Source organism: Choristoneura fumiferana, chromosome 11 (genome assembly GCF_025370935.1).
Source record: "Choristoneura fumiferana chromosome 11, NRCan_CFum_1, whole genome shotgun sequence".
NCBI classification, from domain to species: domain Eukaryota; kingdom Metazoa; phylum Arthropoda; class Insecta; order Lepidoptera; family Tortricidae; genus Choristoneura; species Choristoneura fumiferana.
In genome coordinates this window covers 6810976-6836064 of record NC_133482.1, presented here as the reverse complement: position 1 = coordinate 6836064, position 25089 = coordinate 6810976, and the positions used below count along the sequence as shown (strand labels likewise).

The window sequence follows — 25089 nt, the reverse complement described above, 5'->3', positions numbered from 1 at the left end:
TAAGAGAGAGGCTCCACTGTGTTGCGTTGCGTCGTGTTGTCGCAATGGATCAATGTGGCATGTCATAAAAAATATATGTAAAACGTAACGCAACACAGTGGGGACTCTCTAACTTAACTTGCGCCACGGCGGGCCAAAACCCTCAAATTCATTTCACTCAAGTTTGGTGCAACAAATATAAGAATCAGTTTTTTTTATTATTTACTACCTGTTGTCCGTGACTCCGTCCGCGTAGAATTCTTTTATTGAAATCCCGCGGGAACTACGCAATTTTCAGGGATAAAAACTATCTTAGTCCTTTTTGTTCGGGCGCGTATCTGTATACCAAATTTAATCTAAATCGATTTAGCGGTTTAGACGAAAAGGTAACAAGCAAACAGAAAGGTAACAAAGAAACAGACAGAGAAACAAGCACGCCGCAGTACTTTGTTACGTATTCAACAATTGATTAGCTGATATCAAAGACTACATCATACGTAAACTAAGATGTTTTTGGTCTCATAATATTGTAAGAAACATTCTGAACCTACATCACGTTTTTGGGCACAAATTGAATGTCAAATGACAGGAAGTCACCGATATCAATGTTGATAATGGATGAATAATGATGTTAATGACCGGCATATCAGAATTAACCAAAGAATAGCTTGTATGGTTAGCAAAGAAGTGTGGTGACGCACAAACTGACTCTCGGAGGGATGATGAGGAGTATGACAGAACCGTATAGATTTTATAAGTGTGTAGGTCAGGTTATTGCATTTTTAATTGGATTAGTTTGCATTTAGAATTAATTTTTTTAATAGCATATCGACAGATAAGTTAAACCTAGTCCTCGCGTCAATAAAAAAGCGCAGAAAAGATAAATAAAGTACTAAATAGTAAATAAAATAGAAGAGCCGGGTTTTATCTGCTGTGATAAGAAGTATAAACACTTCACATGTTGCGTATTCTTATCAGTTTAGCAATATCTAGCAAAATAGCTCAATTTTCCTACATTCCGCAGCTAGGAGGGTGCACTCATTGTGCTAACACAGAATGACACTACTCAAAAACACATGATAAAAAAATTGAGGGTCCACACAGAAAAAATCTCAAACTGATAAATGATATAATAAACAAAAAATAAAAGCTTGTACAAAAACTGCAAAAATCTACAAATCAACAAAACTAAACCGGTCAAGCGTGAGTCGGAATAGAGAAAAAATTAAAACTTTATAATTTATTTCTCAGCAGCAGTACTTCATAGAACAGGTACCTAGATCTAGAGGTACCTAGAGTTTGATGTTTAGAGATGCACAGAACCTTCAGTGCGTCAGTACGACTCGCGCTTCAAGCCGTTTTTTTATAGCATGGTTCTCGTTTTTTTTTCAGCGACTACCTAAACTAAAGAGTCTTGAAATTTGGCAGACATAATACTTTAGGAAATCAGTTTTCCCTTTCACTCCACAAGACTCACTTGAGTGAAGTTGTGGGCATAAGCTAAATATGACTTACCCATAAGGGACAGCACGTTCGGCTCTGGCTTCTTCTTTTTGTTTTTGACAGCGGGCGGCGAGGGCGCGGGTGCAGGCGCGGGGGCGGGCGCGGGCGGAGCGGCGGCGAGCGCCTGCTTCAGCAACTTATCCGTGGTCAGCTCGCTCGGCTGCGGCGCGTTCAGCGGAGGAACCAACTCCTCGCGGGGGGGCTCTACAATTTCCTCGACTGGCTTCTTGTCGGATTTCTTGCCTAATAACAAAATGTCCCAGGCGTTAGACTGCGTTTCCACCAGAGATATACGAGGATGTGTTGCGAGGAATGTGTTTTTCATCAACCAATAGAAATGCTTCATTTACCTAACCCATAACAACACAGCTTTGGTGGAAACAACTGAGCGGAGCGAGGCTAGGCCAGGGATGCAAAGACATATTAGGACCAGGGGCCACTCGGACAAATTATGCGCTAAAGGCGGGCCGCAGCAAATAAACACAACTGAAACTATTATAATTTCGCTAGGTTTTCGCTTTTTTTATGGCTCAGGCCTGAAATGTCTGTTTTCTTAAAATGTACAATTCTCAAAACGTCTACGTTTTCACAATGATAGCACTTCTATTTTGTCAGCTTCCTCAAAATGTCTGCTATTTAAAATGTGTACAATCTCAGGAAATACCTTTGCGTTGTTCCTTGGGAGCGTCGCCGCTGTTGCGTCGCTCGCGTTCTTCCTTGGCAGGCTCGGGCGCAGGCGCCGGCTGCTTGCTCTTGCCTTTGCCTGCCTTGCCTGGCTTCTCCTTCTTCTCCACTACTTCTTCCTTCTTGTCAGCTGCCTATAGCATTAACAATTTTGATGTAATTTTGTCAAGGTTTTTACCGTTAAGATATTTGGCACTCTGCTCGAAAATAAGTATTACGAGATAGAACAATTGGTGTTTACTGTTTTGGATTAACATTTGATGTTATTTTTGTTTTTGATTAAAAATACTGAGAATGGCAATGTGTTAAAGTCTCAGTAGGCACAACACATGTATGTACGTGTTTACGTCACTTTATCTCAAAAGTAATCAACATTTTACAAAATAAAAACCAAACCAATACATTTTTTTTTATTTCTAGTTGAGATTCCCATTTAGCAACTGTATTTGCACATTTATTGAATAAAAAACATTTTTTTTTTCATGAATATGCAGCAAATTAACATAACAAGCTCAACTTTAATTGTTATTACAATACATAGAACGTCTATAAAAATTTACATGAAACCTGAGTAAACATTGTTTCGAATTATTTGCTTTACAATTACGTCATTCATCACAAACAGGGCTTAAAAAGTCATTGACCAATGATGTGGCCTTTAAAGCAGCATAGATATTCTGCGATAAATTAAACATGCAGAGCTAAATCATGCTCATATTTTAACAATGGGCACATTCTAGCACTAAGGCAGCAAGCAAATTGAGTGCAACTTCCACACTACTACTTCCACACACTTGAGTGGGGCATAAAGAAGCAGCGACAAAAGATTATTGCAGTAGATTATTTACATTAGAGCAGTTCTTAAGTTTCAATGGTAATTTGTGATAGTAATAACAATATTATAAATATGTAAAATAAATGTTACTTTACTATTACCATTAGCATAAAAACACATAGTGAAGCGAAAACCATGACTACCAAATTGATCCCAAAATAACTAAACAAACACCACACAAAACTAAGAAGAGAACAAACGTAAAACCTTCATTCATTAACCGTCATAAATTAAAACACAGAGATGCGAACAAACTCTACCAATCAGATTGATAAAATTTGGACAAGTATTTCATTCCAACTGGAAGAGTTGTTGATTACAGTACCTCCATTTTGTTAATAGCTACTGATAATATGCGTGTTTCAGCTGTAACCACATTATCGTGTTTCTAGCATTCTATTGTTACGCTAAATAATTCATCCCAGCCTATATACGTCCCACTGCTGGAAACAGGCCTCCTCTCAGAACAAGAGGGCTTGGGCCATAGTTCCAACGCGGGCCCAGTGCGGATTGGGAACTTCGCACGCACCATTGAACCGCAAAGCTCGTGGTAAATTTCAAATGCAAAAAAATAAAATAATAAAAGCTAAAATAATTAAAGACAAGTAACTACCAATACAGTTTGCATCAAGCGCAAAGGACTATGACTAAAAAAAAGATGAATAGTCAAAACACAAAGCTTTTACATATTGCCACTTTATATAAATCGAAATACTGTAAATGGAAGTTTCTATGGCGGCTACTGAATGGTAGGCCTACGGGGGACGGACAAGGACAGGGTTCGCGAGACTCACTTTTTCGGCGGCGAGTGAGGATTGCAACAATTCAAATTCGTCCTTGGGGTGGATCTCCTCAAAGTGGTTGGAGACCGAGCCAGTGGGGGAGGGCGGCGTGCTGGGATCGCTAATGCAGCTCGGATCCTCTTTGTTAATCAGTATCGGCTTTACTTTTGGATCCTTGCCACGTTTGCGAATCTGCACAAACAGTAGTGCAATCTGTACAATTTGGCTACATACGGCACCCATCCACCTACCTTCTACTAAACTAATAATAATATGATTTACATTCCAATGTTTTTAAGTATGTATTGAAATGTCTAGTAATGTTGATCACGCCCAACAATCGTCAATAACTTGATAAGATGATAAGTACACATCCAATGTTTTTTTTTTATTTGGATTTAATTGGGAATATGCAGAGTTTATTTTTCTTCAAATACATCTTTATTGTTAGACAAACCAAGTTAAGATTTTTTTAAATATCATTGGAGAACACCAAGATATGGACCTTTTTAATTAAACTATCAATTGAACAAAGAACCGACAGAGACTTTGATGTTAGAAGCCATGACAACCATAAAAAGTCCATACTGAATTTAATTTGCCTGGGAAAAAAAGGAATGCAAATGAAATTTGCTTGTACATTTCTTATTTTACAACAATATTGATGATTTTTATGTCATTTGTTTTACTTTGCAGTTTTGTATCGGTTAAACCATTTAAAAGAAAATTAATGTTCTGTGCATATCCCCATTCCCCATTGTAACAAAATCATAACCAAACATAAAACTTATCAACTTATCCAGGCCCATCACTGAATAATAATCCACAGTCATATTCACATACCATTGAATATTTGTCCAATTAGACAAATCAGATAATTTTTTATGAAAAGATTTGTATATTTATGTGAAATAGTAGAATATACAAGAAATAAATATAATATGTATCTATATTATAGGTATCATTCAGATGGGTATTTCTCCACTAATCGGAAAATTTGAGCAGTCCCCTGCCAACTATCTCTTCAAATTATAATGAATTAAACAGTAAAAATGGTTTTGCATCATAACTACAGTGTTGTGTATACCTATATAAATTGATGCACAAATGTCAATCTTATCAATTATTTTTATATTAATCATAATCAGGCAACACTGTTACTGTTTTCGTACTCTTGCATCTTGGGACAATGTTTGATTAAAAATGGTAATAAAATTACATATATATTAATTGAAATACTACTTCATTATCATTAATGGTGTAATCATCTTTTTAAGATCAATAGAGAAATCTTGCTAAATTGTAACACATAGCTAATATTATCTGATACTTATCAAATTCTGGGTTGGGGACATGTCAGGGGACCATTTTTGGAGTGTTTGAAATTTTTTAATTAAATAGGTAGTTTTATTTTTGATATAATATGAGACAAGTTTATTTCACATGAATCTCAACATGTTTTTTCCATAAAAGGCCAAGGGCAACGATTTTCCAATTAGTGGAGAAATGCCCAGATATATGTGAAATTTGAAATGATCAGCAAGCATAAAGACCTTAGGAATTCAAATAATACAGATTTATAGACCAATTGTAAAGCACCCAAAAACCTTCCTGTACCGCATAGCCAAAACATCATTGCAGTGATGCCTTGTATGATTTTAAGAATTGAAGCTTACCTTAACATTAGGAGGAGTATCCCTGGGAACGTCTACAATAATGGGAGGGCAGAACTCAACATGGGGCTTAACGGGAGGCACAATGTCCTCGTCCACTCCACTCTCGGCCGGCACATCGCTATCCACTTCGCTGCCAGTAGCTGCTGCATTATTTTCCTTATTCTTCTCTTTTCTTGCTAACTGCAATAAAAAAAATATTTTTATCTTGTTGTTGCAAAATATATTTGTGTAGGAATGTGAGGCAAAATCTCCAAAAAGAACAACTAGTTTTGCAGCAGCATAAAAACTGCAAATACAAAGAAATTTAATTTACTTTAAATAATTTCAGGTATTTGAGCATTGCTTTTGTAAAAAAAAAACTACTCTATGGTCTATCACTGGAGTCGGCAACCTACGACTCGCGAGCCACATGCTGCTCTTTGGATGTGAAACTGCGGCTGTTTAGTTCCAAACATTATTTATGCAAGTACTATTTATTGTTGGCAAGAAAAAAAATTGAAACTCTTTAAAAACTGAAATTTTGTAAATTGTAATTTTAGACTTTTCTGACTCAAGGTTACTGACCCCTGGTCTATCATCATACCCTGGGACTTTCGGGGCACGGATGATTGACATTAGCCAAAGAGTAGGTATCGAGTTAAAAAACAGAGTGCACTCTAGCTGCTTTCTACCTAATGTATAATTAATCAATTAGAAAAAACGAGACATGATATTTAAAACACAAAAAATATTAAATTTTCGTAAGATGAAATCATTTCAATCTTAATCAAATTAAGTTTGAAAATATTTTTAATAAATTGAAGTTGGTTTTAAATAAGCATTTTGGCTATAGCACACTAAACCTCATGAACAAATTGTTACAAGGCAATGGAAATAGAATTGCAATCGCAAACACAGTGCAACAATTGATTTCTTCAAGAAATTTAAATATGCACCTATTACAACTACCGGAAAAATCATTCAGTGGGTTAAAATGGATAGTTACAGTAAGCGCCGCCTTTACTGTTTCAAATTTATAAAATATATTAATAATTTATTTCGAAAATCATATCAACTACTAAATTTACTGCAGCTAATTAATTAACATTATTATTATCTCATAACAAGCCTTGGTACTAAACCTAAAGTACTAAAGTATGGTTTACAATTCGCAGTGAGGTAATTATTAATTTGTTTGTGCCCTGAAAGTCCCGGGGTATGTCTATCATGTTAAGGACAAATTTTATTATTAGTGATGCATGGGACACTAAATGGGTAAAAAAAAATATGCTTCATTTAATTCCCTTCTAAAGAATATGTTATATGAATGTAGTTATAATAATAGCTCTATTATAATAAAAGAAACGAAATAAGAATAATGTTTTTGATAATTACCTTTTTAATAGCTTTCTTGTTATTCTTCTTGGGTTTGTTCTTGTTTTCAGCTAGAGCCAGAAGCTCAGTAGTGGCCCGGCGCTGTTGTGCGATGGCCTCCTCATAGCTGGTGCCCGAAGCTGAGAACAGCCCCATCAGCAACAGCACAGCCACCAGCACCACCCCCACTCCTCCCAACACTAGCAATGCTTGCAGCTCCATTGGATCTGCCGCATGCACCTACAAGATCCAACAATCACATTATTTAGTTAATTCCAATTAGGTAATTTTTTTTATTACAACTATGTATATGAAATGACAATTTAATTTAAATTAGTACATTATATTGCACAAAATGAGGCCAGAATAAGATTGTTGCAGGATCAAAACTTATTAAGGTTTCAAAAAAATATATTCCAGGATATTTGTTAGCTGTAGGTTACAAAACAATAAATAAAAGTACTTAAATTAGAATATTGTATGTGTGGAGAAATTTTGTTTAGTAACCGGCGCACGGCAATTCAGCACTTCGAAAATGATGACGAGGCTTATAAACTATACAAACTAGTATAAATCATATATGTTACTTAGTAGAGAAGTGCACAATATTTATTAATATCTCTCACTTAGGTTTTACCGGCTATATGAATGCTAGAATATCAAATTAAAAACGCTCGTAGCACCACGCAATGTAAAGATTTAATAACGATAAATAACTATTAAAGCACTTACCTTTCAATTTATTCTTAGATTATAAAGTTTCTTATAATTAACGGTCTCACACGATTAAACAGCAGTAGAATAATGTGAGTAATTTAAAAAATCACGAAGAACTACTACACAAAATGAAGGTACGAGCTGACACGTAAGCAATGGATGGAATGACACATGTCATGTCAAAGGTTATTGACAGTACTTTCCCCTAGCTCGATCATTTTTTACCAAGAACACAAAATAAGGCTTATTGAGGGCTTATTAGATTTACGAAATTGCCCTATTTGTGTAGCTTATCAATCAAGGACGCAAAAATTCCCATTCGTTTAACTGTTCCTCTAATCTAAAAAACAAAAAGCAATACCAAATAATTACATACCTGTACATGGAAATCCTGGATTCAAAATAAGTAGTTATATCGTCGGATTTACTGTGCTTTTAGTATCGGAACAGTCATTTATATTATTTTAGATAGTCGAGACGAGAATAGTAACGAAAATAGGTAGCCCAAGCAGTCAATGAGTCTGTACCACAATCAAAGACCACAATACTACCTACGTACGTATAGTATTATATGTCCGGACCGGACCGGGCGGCCAAACGCAACAGCAGGGCGTTCGTTCAGAAACTTTACACACTCATCTATGGAAACTTTCAACGCAATAGGGTTGGGATTGCATTGCAACCTTTATCTAGATAAATACACAAAGATTGCAACAATCCGAAGCTGAATTTTTCGTTAAAAAAATACTAAATCGCTTTTATTTTTTAAGCGCGAGACAAGTCAATCTTGCTCATACTCAAACCATGCTATTTTGGAATGTTTGTGTTTTATTATTTTTTGGAACCGAAAACTTTCTTAAATTTGTACAAGGAAATTCTGAATAAATGGTTAATTTGAAACATAATTTATTGTTACTTCAGTCAGACTCAAAGTTGTGTTATTTGTATCATGATTGCATCTAAATTGAACGCAGTTGTATAGTATTTGACTAATTTGACAGCGATTCTGACAGTTCAATATTACAAATTGTGAATCGTCGTAGCAAAATTTTGTCAATTAATAACAGCTGGCCTCGTTATACTGAAACACACTTAATTCTGTTACATGTTGTGTAGTGATATTTAAATTACTAAAGCCTGTAAATAATTAATGTTGATGCGCATGGAAGACCTATGAAAGAGTGACACAACAACATAGTGGACAATGTCGATTCCTCCACTTGTTTGCAGCACCCCGCCGCCACCAGATCAGTGCGAAGACGACAAAGACCCCGAAGATTTCGATTTGCAGTATAACCGTAAGTTTACAATTCGTCTTTTAATTAACTTGCTACACACGGCAATGCCCTATTTATGAAATGGTAATAATTAAGACAATGTATTAGAGATCACTGTTACGTGTCTCATTTAACTGAAATTAATTAGAATTACGTAAATTATGGAAACATGTAACTTACTGAATCTAATTTTCTGCTTATCTTAATCTTTGTCAGTGTCATTCAGCTCATAGCATACATACTTACTTCAAAATATTATACCTAATTATGTTTATCATTTTTAGTGTCTCAAGATGATGAGTATGATTACGGAAGTTTTTCCACTTACAATCACTTTCAATCGGCTGTATCTAATAATAAACCAATAGAAAGTCCTCTTCATAACAGATCTAATAACAGTGTAAACAATGGTGTCAGTACAGAAATAGATAAAGACAAAAACTACAGTGAAATATCCCAGTGGACTGACAGGGCTACTGAAATTGAACTTGAACATGATAAATCAGAACCTGAAGTTAAATTAAATAATATTGAAGACTTAAGAATTGAAAGGATACCAAATGATGACAGTAATCAGAGTGTTGAAAATAAACTGGAAAACAAAGAAAATGACAGGTTCGACAAGAAACTAAACAATGAGGAGGAAATTAATATTGAAGATTTAAATTTAACAGTGGAAGAAGAGGAATCTTCTGCCTCCAGTATTAAAAATGAAGGAGAAGGTGACAGAGACAGTGATAAGTTTGATTCCTCTGACAAAGACAAAGCAACATACATTCCAGATGATATGATAAGTAGTATTGATGATAGTAATGCTAATGGGACTGCTTTCCCTGTAGATGATATCATATTAAGCATTTCCAACACAAATATCGAGAAAGCACCAAATCCTAAAGAAGATCAAATGTTGCACCCTGAAGATGAATCTGATATTAACAATAGACAAATAGTTGAACAAAACATTGTTGAAGCAGAATCTGTGGATGAAATGGTAAGAGAATCATCAATATCCAAAAATGTATTAAATGAATTAAATAATGATACAGATGATGACTTTGGAGATTTTACTGACTTCAATTTCACATCTAATACCAACCCATCAACAGTTTTGGCTGATTGTGATAATCCTTGGGAAAATAATCAACCAGATCCTGAGTTTGGGGCTTTTGAGGCACATTTTGATGAAGCAGAAAATACAATACCACCACCATTTCAAGAATCTGAAGACAAAAGTGTACCTAAAAGCCAAACTCACCACATTGATGAAGAAGATGATGATGACTTTGGAGACTTTGATGACTTTAAATCATCTATGCAGGATAATAAAGATAAAGAAGAAATACATGATCCACTATCTCATGTTCAAGTATTAGATATTCAAACCTCAGAGAATGAAAGCCAGATACTAGAAAATATCAATAAAATACTACATCCAATATTTCAAGTAGATGTACCAGAACCTGAGAGTACATTTGACAGTAAACTAGAAGCTCTGCTATGTGAAACATGGGGACACTTACTTGAGACTGACGTGAGACAGCCTTACATAGTCAATTGGAACAGCTCATTTGGTCAGAAAATACTTCTGAAGGCCCTTTGTATAGATTCTAGAAATATTGTAAGTATTTAATACCTATGCATTTGTGTTTGCCCTTCATAAGAGCAATTTGTATCCTCTTAAACATATTTTGATATAATTTACAGTTATTTGGGCCCAAGTGGAGTTACAACATGCCAAAATATGCAGCCAACTTGAGTGCTGCGCCATTGCTGCCCCAGAAGCAGTCCACACCTTCAGGGCCCAGCCAATCTGAAGTTAACTCTGAAAAAAACACCACCAAGCCTACCAGCACCTGGTCTGATCCTTTCACTTCAGACAGCCAAGAATGTAAGTGCATTTACCAATCCACCTTATTTCTTCACTTGCAATAACAATGTACATTTTTACACAATTAGTTAAATAATGGTATTTTAATTTTAAGAAAACATGTGAACCATGAAGAACATAAGTGCACAGGAATTTAACACAGTAGTTGTAATAAGAAATATGATTCATTTTAACAAACTAACAAGGATAATGCTCAGTATGTATAGCTATACAGCTAATAACATTAAGCTTATTATAAATAATTTTATATCACTGTAAATTCTTTTGCATGTCTTGCACATGGACTAACAATCACCTCCCGGTATACTCTGCTTGACCTTATTCCCATAGTCACCTATGCCGAAGCCTTACTCCTAGACTTAGAACACCTCATGGCTACCCTAGACCAAATGGCCCACAACCATTCCAACCTCAAGATATCAGAATTACTGTCACACGGTAAGTAACAATATGTTGTTAACAGCAGGAACATATACTTAGACTAATATGCCTTGTAGAAGTTTATTTACCTCATGATGATTGAGATAATGAATTAAAATGTCCAATGTGATATTGACATTTAAAAAAAAACAGATTTTTTTTTGAAATATTACTGAACAATACTAACTTGTTATTAATTTACCTTTAAACCAGATTCATTTTGATATGATTAATATTCACCTATCTGCAACAAGAGTAATCTAGCTGTCTTATAAACAATTTGGTTAATGTGTTCAGTCCCATGTTAATTGTTTGCCTAATTTATGTTATTATAAATTTCAGTTAGCAACAAAGAAAACGATGCTGTTGCACCAAAGAGGCCTACGGAATTAGATGTATTTGAGTCCACTTTATCAACAAAGCCTGACAAAATATACTCAAGTACACTTGATGTGCAGCCATTGCGTCAAATAAACTTGCCTGATACTCACATTTTTACACCTACTGATTCTGAGACGCCTAGATCCAAAACAATACACTATGATGGACTTTCCATTTTTATGTCTCAATCTTCCATAGAAGATACAAAAAAGTCAACTCCAATAACATTGGCAGAGTCTCCTAGTAATGTAGTTAGTAAAAGTTTAGATGATGGTGATTATTCCGATTTCCAAGACTTTAAAGGATCATTTAGCATGCCAGCTAAGGAAGTGCAGCCAAAAAGTGGGACATCATTAGACTATGTTGAACCTCGTACAAACCAGCAACAGAGTACCAGCGCGACTTATTCCATTGGAATCCTACAGCCTATAAAGATAGAACCAACCATGCCCACCTTAAACTGGCCCTCTCCTGGAGAAGTGAAAGAAACATTTGATGATTTCGCCGAATTCACGTCTCATTCGACATGGAATAATGGAACCCAAGAAATACAAACTCCAAATATCGAATTAGAAAAGACTCATAACTTGGAAATTGACAATTTAAATACATTAACTAATAGTACTACACACGTTCAAGATACACCTAACAAAAATGATGATAGTTTTGATGACGATTTTGATACATTCCAATCAGCTCTACCAATATCCAAACCAATAGCAGTGGTACCTTCAATTGATAACTTCAGTAAAGTGGAAGCAACAATCTTTAGTCAGAATGACTCCACACAATTGTCTTCAAAACAGCAGACTGGTTTGGATGTTGCTTTTCCTCCAATTGATAATGTTAAGTCTGATGCCATATCACTAACAAGACCAAATGATATTTTGAAATTAACTGAACCTTGTGTGCTTAATACTACTGTAGAAAATACTTCAATGTTTATGGAGCCCATTGTAAAAATCCCGGCTCCGCAGCTACTCGGCACTCAGTCTATGACCACCAATGTTCTGCAACCCACAGTGACGTCATCGCCAATTCAACCTAACTCTACTCAAATTTTGCAGCCCTTGTCACTGGAGAGTTTTTCGCAAATCAACTGGCCTAATCCTGGAATAAACTTGCAAGATTTGTCAAGGTTCAATCCAGTGGAAACACTGAATTCATTAAAAACTGACCTAAGTGTTAGTGGCAACAGTAAAGGTGCTTCGCCCGTTCATCACAAGAGCTCTATTCAGAATCACCCACCAGATGACGATATTTGGGGCGAATTCGTGTCTAGCAAGCCTAAGCCGCAACAATCGTTGCCAAAGAAGGTCACGACGTTCGGCGATGACGACGAATGGACAGATTTTGTGTCAAGTCCAACAGTTCCGCCTCAAAACGGTGTCAACACGATTAGCTTCAATGTTCACACTAATTTAAATTTGCAGAAATCTAGTAAACAAAATAAGTTAACTGTTCAAGACCAAGCTTTGGACATTCCAAGTCTAAATTACATAACACCCAAATCAAACAATCACAGTTCATATAGCAACCGACACTTCCAAAATTTATAACAGATCAGCATTAACTTTACTACCAAGTACTTAAACTAATGTACTTAAGTACATGTAAATAGGGTGATGGTATTCTATAATGTATGATGTAGTATTCATTTAATCCATTAGAAGCACCTTTACGGAGGCTACATACTACATACTTTTCTGTGACCATATTTTGATTATTATTTATAAGAACTTTCCTTCTTACTCTTTATAATGCACTGTAATATATATTATATATAAAGTATAGAAAACTGCAAACAAAAAAAAAACAAATACATCCCTTCCAATTTTTCCGGAATATTTTAGAAGTATTTATCAAAAAATTTAACTCAAAATGTATCACGCCTTTGAGGTGGTGCAATTTGAACAACGATTAATGTAAGTAAGTATAAAAAAAATATAACCTCAATCGAAAAATCCTAAAATAAATTATCATGAAACCAACTGTGCTGAAATATTCCGGAATAAATTGTATATTAGTGCTGTCAATTGTACCTAGGTATTTGTAATAGGGAATATTACTGCAATTTTTTGCCATTAGAGTGCAGCACTAGCACAGACCGTAAACAGTTTTTTCATGTCCTTAGGATGCCATAATATCTCTAATAGCTCTATCATTACTATCGATGTAAATATCATGTTATTTTGTTACTGCACACCAGTACTCAACCGCCCGGCGCCCACCCATCAGTACTTTTAGTATGTGGTTTAAAACACCATTCCCTACAACTATGCCAAAATTCGCTTACACGAGTTTTTGGTCTTCGTTGGGTAGGCTACATCGCCATCGTGCATATTATAGAAATCCGGCCAAGAGCGTGTCGGACACGCCCAAAACAGGGTTCCGTAGCCATTATTATATTACGCAAAATATGTGTCGAAGGATTTCGTATTTTATACGGAATCTTCCAAGTTTAGGTATTTTCACATTTATCCACCCACCTGTTTAGATTTTAGAGGTGGGGGGAAGCTCGATTTTAATGAAAATTTGCACTTTAAAGTTGAATACTTTGCAAACAAATCACTGAATCGAAAAACCGTAAAATACACACTACAAGGTTAGATGAGAAAAAAAAATCACCCCCACTTTACTATGTGAGGTACTGTCTATGGGAGGTACACTAAAAAAATTTTTTTTTAATTTTTATTGTACCATTTTGTCGGCATGGTTTAAATACATATTCGTGCAAAATTACAGTTTTTTAGCATTGATAGTCTCTGAGCAAAGCCGCGGACGGACAGACAGACAGATAGAAAGACAGACAGACATGGCGAAACTATAAGGGTTCCGTTTTTGCCATTTTGGCTCCGGAACCCTAAAAAGTGGGAGGAATTCGCAAATTTCCTCACCAGCCTAGACAATTTTATTTAAAATGGTTTGATGAGCTTTTTTTTTTAATTATACGGGACAAACGTCAAAGTCCAACTAGCTCAGACAATACAGGGACGGATTCTAGGCAGATTTGATACTCTGACTGCCCTAGGCTTATGGCAGATTGCAATGTGTAAACTTGAAGTAAACTATTACGTATAATTGAATCGTTTATGCATTTTTCCGCTGAAGAACTGATTATCAAAAGCATAAGATCCGGCAGTTCAATTAAAATTACGGGATTTCGTTAAATTCCCATAAACTACTGTGGGTTTATGTCGAAAATTAGATGTCTTATATGGATTACCTTTTCATATAAGACATTTGTGTCTCTAATCCTAGCGGTTAAAATTTTGAGATTTCTGATGCTTTCTGGAAATATCGGGATAAAAAGTGCCTAGCCTAGATTCCAAACGTCTAGCTAATCTACATACCAAATTTCAACCAAATTCATCCAGCTGTTTTAGCGTGATGGAGTAACAAACACACACACACACACACACCTTACACACTAACACACGCACACACAAACTTTCGCATTTATAATATTAGTAGGAATATCTTTGAGAGCAATAAAAGAATAATCGCTTAAATAACAGAAGCGTACAGGGTTGGGTAGTTTATTCTGTACTTACTATATAAGCCTTGAGGAAAGGAATTGCGTTTTTTGTAAAGATTTATTTATACGCCGTGTTTGTCTTTATTTCTGTTAACTTCAACAGACGACTCAGTTCATTGATAGAAACTACCTGGTAATTAAATTTTGGGCAAAATCGAAAAAAAAACATACATAATATAACTTCACTGTCATTTGTTAAAGGTAGAATTGTAAAATTCACTATCTTAACGAGTGACATTGACATGACTGATTTATCTTTTAAACGGCTAGAGTTGGACCACTAGTGTCTTGGAAAAATTAGGGCTACCCTTTTCGCTCTCACCAGTTGGCGCCACTGTAGACAAAGGTCTTGCCTGAAGTATAGTGGTTAGTTTGTTATTACGGGCGTGAAATCAAAATTTACATTTAAATCATATAAATATCGATCATGCTGCAGTGTTACGTAGTCCCGTTTTTCGGAAAAAAGAGAGGACAAAGGTTTCTCAAAACACAGACATTCATTTCATTACCCCGTAACGTGTATTTGCCATAATTAATTTCAGATAGTTTTAATTTTGCAAAATATCTGGACGCCTTTCTTCGCAGCCGGTCAGAGATCGCCCAAGACCGGGTAGAGTGGAGGACATGGGGGGAGGCCTTTGCCCAGCAGTGGGACACCTCTACAGACACGACACAAAATTATTCTAATTATAAATAAACCCGCGTAGCTCACCCAAAACAGTGACATTTGACATTTCGGATACCTCTCGCTACACTAGCGCCTCTAGCGGCGCATTCTACGCGATAGCCCTCATTGTCTTCATTTGACCCTTGAAGTTAACGGGAATCGAAAATAACACGTTGTATTCAGAGATTTACTAACAAAAAAATATATAAAATGTATTATTATTACATTTTTACTTAAATAATCTAAGACTTTTTACATGGGCGAATAAGCGTAGACAAACCAAGAATCTATGGTAAATGCTACGTAAACGTAATATCACTACGGTTTGTGAGCACTCCTGCATCTTCTAGGGGGGGGGGACCCGTACCTCGCTACGCCCTTGCGAACAAGCGGAAATGCACCACCACCCTTACAAGTATTGCTGTTTTCTATATTTTATACTTAGATTTTATTTATTATTAGTCATAGAAACCCGTCCAGTCTGGAGGCGATATAAAACGACGTATCGCAAAGTAATAAAATTGTGATTATAGTATATGTAAATAGATTGGTGAATTTTAGCTGATTATATATAAGTATTTAAATAGATAATATAAATTGATCAATCTATCTTTGATTTAATTGTGCGAAGCAATAATTGAAATATCAATTCGATTGGGTGTTGTTGATGATGATTTAAGTCTTGTATAAAATGTAATATTATTTGAATGTATCACACCACACACGTACTATTTGATAGAGGTTCAGAATAATTTCAATGTTAAAATATATTTTACGAAATAATGAATAAACATAATCGTAAATTTTGAATTTGTATATTTTAATTTGCATACCTAATGTATATTTTGGATTCATTTGATTAACATCAGTTCCGTTGATACAATCGGTAAAAAATCCTGTACATTACATACTGAAATATTGTCAAAACCATATGTGTTTATGGGTACCTGCTTGAGTCCAGTCCATAGCTTACCTAGCTCCACCGCTTAACCCTTTTCCAGACTCCGCTAATTTAGATACGCTACTAGAAAATGAATCAGTTTTATATTTTTACTTTTAATTCAAAAACTATTAATATTTTTAACGACTTCAAAATTGATTATGTACCATATGGTAACTTTAGCAAGGTCGAACATTTGTGTAGATAGGTACATTTATGTGGTCGCTATATGCACTTTGCGTGGAAAAGGGTTAAAAATAGTTTTCTTAAACGTAGCTATTTAGTAGGTACAGTCGAAGACATAAATATCTTTACTGCCACAGCGTGAAATATATAGGTATATACCGTAAACTGCTGCAACTTTGCCCTCTGGCCGCAACATGGCCTGATTTGATTTAGAGTCGATAACTTAGCACCCGTATAAGTTTTTAAACTTTTACCCTCTTAATAATAATTCCCGTGTTGGTAAAAGTTTCAAAACCTATACCGGTGCTAAGTTATCGACTCTAAATCAAATCAGGCAATGTTGGGGTCTGAGGGCAAAGATGAAGCAGTTTACGTTACCGAGGGCGGGAAATTTGTATGAAATCTCTTTGCAAGCCGCTAGAGTGACCGCGCTCAGACAGGCGAGCCGCACCGCCTGCAGTGCGATACTTCCCGGTCTATTACTTGTAACACAACGTCAATATTTCATGTCATGTTTGAGAAAATATATTTTTGACGTCTTGGTTACGTACATATATTTATGCCCTTGACTGTACAGTATTATCCAGTTAAGTTTACCAAAGGAGCTGTCAAGCGTATTTCTCAATGACAACCCTGCGCCTGACGCCTACTGGGATACTGCCCTAGATGTATTTTTTTTATCCGATAAATAGTGGATAAAAATCATTTGAGATATAAAAGCTTTAATACATCAATTTCTAGGAAAGATAATTTGATACAATATTTGAACGCGATTTTAACCTTTTCGCCGCCACGTCAAATACAGACATCATCCATACGCCAGGCTTCTACATTACGATGTCTGAAATTGAACCTTAACACAATTTAACGAAGGTTGCTTTTGCATTGAAGTAATGGACGTATTTATAAGTAGTTGGCGTGGAACCGGCGGTTCGTATATAGGTATGAGTCGTTGGCGTAGAAAAGGTTAATCATAACCTTTTACCGATCGTTGCACCATATGTCTTCAACCCACCTAGGACACAACTGTTTACAGCATACTAAACATAAACACATATTACCAAGTACATTATGTGAAAAACTTGATCATTTCAAGGAGAATGATCGAAGAACAGAGATGGTAACTAGGTTGTACCTAGCTCCTCGACCAAATTTCAAAAATCGGGTTGGAGATGTGGCATACTGCTGTACTTAGGCACACCGGATATCAATATTACGTTGTATTTCCGAAAATATGTGCGCAAATATCGACGCAAATCAAACTTGCCTAAGTCTTCGAAAATTTGTACTCCATTTTATTAAGATACCTACTAATTTGCTTGGACTATGGCAACTATATGTGTTATTTTAATACATTAGGTAGTTAGGGACGTACCTACTACTTTTGGGTGTGATACCTTCATCTATTTTTCTTAATCAGAAGCAATGATGTGTTCAAACAACACTGATTGATTACAATCAACTAAAATGTTCAGTTATTTATGTCCTGTATTGATCTAATATGTTAAAATTGTACATATGTAGGTACTATTATTAGAAAAAGATAAAACACCTATATCCTTTTAACATTGTTTTATTACTACTTATATCAAGAATTTTCACTGTCGGAATCTGAGCTTTCGACGTCGTCTATGTGTGCGTCTATACTAGTTTTGACGTCCTCGTCAACTGCTGTCACGAACTTGGGCAAGTTGTTTTCCATTGACACGCGAAATTGGCACTGCTCGAACTCTGGCCATGATATTAATCTGTAACAAATTAATTAAACCCATTTGTAGAGACTATTTGGATACCTATATTTTTTTCTCGATTAAATGTTTGATTATTTGGTAATTAATTATCATTATAATATTTTCTAGACTTTACTTTTTAAAAACTGTAATTTTCTGCTTAAGATTGAGGTCACCGAATTCTGTAAATATGGTCATGTGTGGCAGCGGCGCGTCGGCCTTCCCTGGCGCCAGTTTCTTGTTGGTGTCTGGTGGATCCTGCCCTGTTATGAGCCACACGCCACAACCCGGTATCCACTGCCTAAAATAAAGACCATCTTCAGAAAACAAAGACTGCTGGATGTAAGTCTCTCTTGAAACATGTCTGGATCAACATTTGTTAAAAAAAGCGTTTCAAAATTAATATTTAAGCTTGGACTTCTTCACTAGGTGTTGCGCGTTCACGGTGTGCTATCAGCATCTTGGAAACGATATTGTGCAAGGATGGTTAACGATTTTTTACTAGCCTGTTACCCGCGACTCCGTCTGCGTAGAATTAGTTTATCGCTATACCGCGGGAACTGCAATTTTCTGAAATAAAAAGTATCCTATGTCCTTCTCCGGGACTCAAACTATCTGTATACCAAATTTAATCTAAACCGGTTCAGCGGTAACGAAGTAACAAACAAACAGATTTACAAACTTCCGCATTTATTATATTAGAGGGATATGCAATTTCTTTTTATAAAAACTATACCTAATGAGCTGGCTTTGACGCGCCAATATTAGTAAATGCTTGGATTGCTTGGTAAACTATCAATGAAGTAGATACATATATTCAACGTTTAGTGACATGGCCAAATTCTTTTGTCCCGTGCCATTAGTTTGCCAGTCGCCATTCCTAATCTACTGATACTAATATCTATATCAATACTATCTAGATATCTATACTAATATTATAAAGAGGAAATCTTTGGATTTTTGGATGTTTGTTACGAATGAACTCAAAAACTACTGGACCGATTTTAAAAATTCTTTCACTATTAGAATGCTAAATTATTCCAAAGTGCCATAGGCTATATTTATTAACAGAAAAAGTTAGGGTTCCGTACTAAAACTACAATAATGTAACTCAAAGTGTATAAAAAGTTGCCATAAAACATCTTTCATCGCATGCGTCGTAGTAACTATTGATTATAGAACAAAAAAATGTTTTACGATATTAAAGAATACATCAAGATCTACAAAAAACTTCGCGATACCATATGTCCAACTATTGTAGTTATGTCACTATAACTACTTTTTTACATTTTAAAAGTTGACAGAAATGACGACTAAAATCAGACCATTGTATTGTATTAATCCTTATCCAAATAAATAATTTTATATTCAAGACGGTTTCAATACCTGTGGATTACTTTTTGAATTATTAAAATCGGACATTCCATTCAAAAGATATTACGAAATTAAAAATATCAATCTAACCAAAAAATGCATTTACTCGACTTGACTTCGTGCGTGTCGGGTGTAGTTTTTTGTGCTGAAAAATGTGTGATTAGAGACCTTTTTAGAGTTCTGTGCCCAAAAGGTAATAAAAACGGGACCCTATTACTAAGACTCCACTGTCTGTCTGTCTGTCTGTCACTAGGCAGTATCTCATGAATCGTGATAGCCAGACAGTTGAAACTTTCACAGATGATGTATTTCTATTGCCGCTATAACAACAAATACTAGAAACAGAACAAAATAAATGTTTAAGGGAGGCTCCCATACAACAAACGGCAACAGGTAGTTGCTTGAAATATTCACAGAATATTTATTTGTATAAATGTACGTTAAAAATAAATAATTTAATTAACATAAAATAAATATTTAATGTGGGCTCCCAATCCCATACAGCAAACGTGTTTTTTTTGCCGTTTTATGCTAATGTCTAATGTTGTATAGGTACGGAACCCTTCGTAAGAGAGTCTGACTCGCACTTGGCTGCTTTTTTTTTACTTTGCCCGTGCAAAACCGGGGCGGGTCGCTATATTATAATGTAACGCATGTCTTCTGGTCACACGAGTGGATGAGGCGCTGAAGCGTTTCAACCGCCGTATCTCATGTCATGTGCAGGGACCGTAAGCTTGGTGCGGGTGACGTCACACTGCAATGATGCTAATGACTTTAATTTAGTGGTGATGTCAATTTAAAATACCATGTGAGTAAAATATTAAATATTCGTTTTTATTTACATAAATAAATTTCACGTGTACCTACACTCAGGGCAATATAACTCTCGAATCTCCCGCTAGTTACAAATTGGCGTTATACTGTACCCTTAGGGGCTGTTTCACCATCCATTGATTAGTGTTAACTAACGGTTAAATGTGATGCCGTCTCTATTTGTTTTGTTCGAATAGACAGAGACGGCATCACATTTAACCATCAGTTAACACTAATCAATGTCAAAGTCAAAGTCAAAATATCTTTATTCAATTTAGGCTATAACAAGCACTTATGAATGGATGGTGAAACAGCCCCTTATTGCAAGTTTTCGGTTACAAAATACGTCTCGATCGCGTTCGCGTTAAAATCTCAATTTATATGGAAACACGAACAGCGCCTCTAGCGGAACGTTTGCGATGTTCGTGTTTCGATGAAATTTGGTAATTAGGGGTTTTCGGGGACGACAAATCGATCGTCTTATCTCTGGCAAAACGCTTATTATCGAGTTTTAGCCCGAGCAAATCTCGTTCGCCCAGGCACTATCAGTAAATTAAAGGGGTCTGGATAAAAACACGCTGTATTTAGCTTGACGTCATACGTCTGTCATCGGCATCAAAGTTACGCTCCCTGCTCATGTTCCACTATACATAGCAGTGGTATATAATTTGGATTTGTAGATGACGAAGATACTTGAAATTAATTACTCATTTTCGTAACACACGGGGAATATTCATTTCATTGTACTCATAGTGTCTGCTCTTGTGTCTGATATCCTGTCAATCATTCAAAGGTTAACTGGAAGAGATCCCTTTAAGGGATAAGTTCGCCTTTGTACATCTTATTATCCTGTGTTCTGTTATTTTCATGTGTTTTATGTACAATAAAAAGTTTTACAATACAATAAAACATCGGTTGAAACGCTTCAGAGCGCCTTAAAATATTAGGCCAATACGCATTGCGTATTACGCAATAAAGTAGTTAAGAATTAGCATTAAAAAATACAATGCAAGTTGTTTTACGAAATAACTAACACTTACTCAAGCATTGGTATGACTCTTGTGGATTTTGAGAACATATGGGGTTTAAAGAAATACCACAGTAGTGACAGGTATTCGGGGGGCACTGGCAGATCTTTCTTTTGCGTTATATTCACCAAGTACAGCTGGTATTCGTCCATCTAAAAAAAATGGGTACTATAGTTAGCTTAATAATGAGATTGTACATATTTGTACAGTGGTAATCTCCATAGACCATTCATAATGTAGAGACAAAGACAAAATCAATAACTATTGGACAATTAAATTAAATCATTGAAATTAAAATAATTTTCAAATTTAATATTAAAGCAGTATTATAATACCTAATTTAATCTTCTCGAAATAATAAATAAAAAAATAGTACATTGTGTCTTAAGGGTGGTAAATAAGGAATTACGAACGAGAGTCTATTAGAAGCCCGAAGTCGAAGACTGAGGGCTTTAATGAGTCGATGTTCGTAATTCTAGTACCGCCCGTGTGACATACAATGTTTTTTATCACATTTGCGAGTAAAATTGTATATTTGTAAAAGAAAAACTAATATTTTTTCAAAAATTGCCGATACCGCTGATTGCGCTCTTGGCAGCGCCAGTTCCCCCCGCCCTCCCCCTCCGCAGCATGTGCATGGCGTGCGTGTGCAGCGCGCGCACGAGGCAGCACACCACGCAGTAACAAACTCATAAAACTCATTTACCGACCTTGGGCTTCATGATATAAAAATTAGTATGAGCAATGACTCATTTACCAACCACGGGTTTCATGACAAGTACGTTAAGGTCGAGGGTTTTATTTGGAGGGTTCCAAGCAAGGTAGCCTGCATGTTACGGTACTGTTTACGAGCAAGTGTGATGAAAAAATATTATATAAATTGTAATAGATATCACTGTTTCTTACCATTGTAACTCTCTTGTTTGTGGCTGGATGAGTCCATGGTAAAAAGTGGATTTTAGGTACATTAGTGAGTATTTTATAATCAAACAATAATTGGAACAATGTTGGTACTGACATATGCTTGCTGAGCTGAATTTCTGAGTCTGTAAGGAACTGCAATAAAAGAAAGAAAATGAATACTCAAAAAAAATTTCATATTTTTTTAGCTAAGTTTTTCTAAAAAGTTAAAGTACTTTATTACAAATGAGGTACATGCTCATATAAAATAAAACAATAACTTTTTGGCTGTTTTTCAGTGTGTTCACAATTATCAGGTCAAGGTTTGTATGAAAAGAATTTTGGCAAGGGGGCAGCTCATGGGCCTAAATTAGTATGATATAAAATGAGTTTAATAAAAATCTTCGGTACACCCACCCCAAAGGACATAGAACAAGATAATAGCACCGAACATGGAGAATACAGATGAAGAACATGAAACTATTGCAAACCATAACTAATCAAGGAAATTTTCGTTGAGAAAAAAAGCAAAGGTATTTTTTTTACATACTTCATAGTGATGTCCAGGCATTGTAATAAAGAGATCAGGCCTTCCCAGTTGACTTGTAGTGTTATGAAAAACTATGTTATTTATTAAATGTTTCATAAATGATAAACCGGGCATGGATCCAACTATTTTCACTTCTCTCTCTAAAAGAGAAAATTATGATCAAAATATGACAACAAAAAATAATGCTGTATTGATCCATCTGCTAACATAGTTTGTCATCATAACCATTGTCACTTATAATTTATGGATTATAATATCTGAATGAAGTATATGTTAAAAATAGTACTTTATTAAAACAAAACTAAATTTAAATAATAATTAACACCAATTGACCTACTCCCAAACTAAGCAAAGCTTGTACTATGGGTACTAAGCAATGGATAAACATAACATACATTTATATAGATAATACATATCCACATCCAAGACAAATATCTGGCCAGACAGGGAATCAAACCCAAGACCTCAAGCTTGGGCTATCTGGTCATCAAAAACTAATGACAAGACTTTTGTAAAGGTCAAAATCTCTATCGCTTTCTATTCATCCACCACAAAACTTACCAGGGTCGTCTGTGGCTAGATCACCCAACAACTCTTCAATTCTGTTGCCTTGATCAATCTTATCCTGGAATGCCAGTTTCCACATTCCAAAAAAGTCAGCTATTTTTAATTTCACTCTGCCAGGATGTTCTAACTGTAAAGACTGTCATGCAATTCAAAGTTACAAAAATGTTACTATATTCTCAAATATTAAATAAGTTAAAATAAATATTACTTACATTTAAATACTGTGTAAAATGGTTTGAGGTTTCATACATGTAAAGTTGTTTTTTTTGGCAATGTAATAACTCTATGCTAAGAAGGCCAAGGCCTGGATTAACTTCGACTATAGGTGAGTGTTCGTTCAAATGTTTTTTCACTGTCTGTGCTATTACTTTTGCGGTACTCTTATTAATAAGGTACATACTTTCGGGCGTCTTATACTTCCTCAGAAGTGACCTAGGCAAGCGGTCTTTCACATCAGCATATTCCGGCGAGTTTTCAATATAGTTTACGACATCTACAGCCGCTTTTGGAGGTGGTTTTTGATCTTTATTTTTAGTCAGTTCGTGTTGTAGTCTCACGCTTATTTTAACCGGGTAATTTCGTACGATAGCACGAATTCTATTTATTGACGGTATCATTGTAAACAATTTTTAAAGTTATCAGAGGAGACGTTAGTTTACTTTTCATTGATATCTGCAAGTTTTTCTTATTAGTTACTATCACAAAATAATCACAATAGTGAAATATAAGTACGAAACAAAATAGTTAGCAGTAATGCATGATTGCATGCGTTTTGTGTTGTTTGTTCGGTTTGACAATTTTGACCAGTGTTGCCAACTCCTAAAAACTCGAGTCGCTAAACTCAAATTCAAAAGTCGCTAAAATTAATTCCACCAGGAGCGAGCGGACTCAGGTTTTTGTCTAGGAGAGACACAAAAGGCCACTGGTGGTCTAAAAGGTAGGGACATAAAAAAAATAGAGGATTTCCGAATTCACTGAAATTAGAAATAAAATAGAAACGTTTATTCGCTAATTCGCAAATTACATATTATAAGTACACAAAATAAAACAAGTATAAAATAAATATTAATGACAGTATTTGCGAAATCGCGAAACGGTCTCAGCTCAGCATAGTGTTGGCCGTAGAGGCCAACGCTGGTCTTCCGCTGGAACCGCTTGGCGACTTCACGGAAGGCGACAAATTCAAAAAAGAAAAAGAAAAAAAAGAAAAGTAAATCTTAAAAGAAACCAATTGAAAGTAATATAATTTAAATAAAATAATAACAATAATGAAAACAAACAGAACGCAAAACCAGACAAAA

General features: G+C 35.4%; 3 protein-coding genes across 5 annotated transcripts in view; 1 reads left to right on the top strand and 2 right to left on the bottom strand.

Annotated features, from left to right (window-relative positions):
• alt (SMC superfamily domain-containing protein aluminum tubes) overlaps positions 1 to 8142 on the bottom strand; it is a 29053-nt gene extending 20911 nt beyond the window's left edge. The window contains exons 1-6 of the mRNA XM_074094819.1: positions 7906 to 8142; positions 6834 to 7052; positions 5460 to 5639; positions 3796 to 3975; positions 2147 to 2300; positions 1495 to 1725 (exon numbers count right to left, since the gene is read on the bottom strand). Coding sequence (XP_073950920.1) covers positions 1495 to 1725; positions 2147 to 2300; positions 3796 to 3975; positions 5460 to 5639; positions 6834 to 7034 — 946 coding nt within the window. The 5' untranslated portion in view covers positions 7035 to 7052; positions 7906 to 8142. The remainder of the gene's footprint in view (positions 1 to 1494; positions 1726 to 2146; positions 2301 to 3795; positions 3976 to 5459; positions 5640 to 6833; positions 7053 to 7905) is intronic.
• Positions 8143 to 8534: 392 nt separating this feature from the next.
• Positions 8535 to 16510, top strand: Afti (aftiphilin). 2 transcript variants are annotated; one of them, XM_074094257.1, is made up of 5 exons: positions 8535 to 8827; positions 9091 to 10424; positions 10511 to 10694; positions 11025 to 11132; positions 11457 to 16510. In XM_074094257.1, exons 1-5 carry the CDS (start codon positions 8734 to 8736, stop codon positions 13052 to 13054), a joined length of 3318 nt encoding a protein of 1105 aa, XP_073950358.1. In that variant the 5' UTR covers positions 8535 to 8733; the 3' UTR covers positions 13055 to 16510. The 2 variants fall into 2 exon arrangements, with proteins under 2 accessions (XP_073950358.1, XP_073950359.1); XM_074094258.1 differs by lacking the exon at positions 11025 to 11132.
• Positions 16511 to 18383: 1873 nt separating this feature from the next.
• On the bottom strand, positions 18384 to 24605 carry mtTFB2 (mitochondrial transcription factor B2). 2 transcript variants are annotated; one of them, XM_074094259.1, is made up of 7 exons: positions 24001 to 24603; positions 23783 to 23924; positions 23222 to 23361; positions 22678 to 22827; positions 21784 to 21923; positions 18693 to 18857; positions 18384 to 18574 (listed from the first exon to the last, which is right to left on the bottom strand). In XM_074094259.1, exons 1-7 carry the CDS (start codon positions 24403 to 24405, stop codon positions 18415 to 18417), a joined length of 1302 nt encoding a protein of 433 aa, XP_073950360.1. In that variant the 5' UTR covers positions 24406 to 24603; the 3' UTR covers positions 18384 to 18414. The 2 variants fall into 2 exon arrangements, with proteins under 2 accessions (XP_073950360.1, XP_073950361.1); XM_074094260.1 differs by lacking the exon at positions 18693 to 18857 and having other exon boundaries at positions 24001 to 24605.
• Between the last annotated feature and the right edge of the window lie 484 nt (positions 24606 to 25089).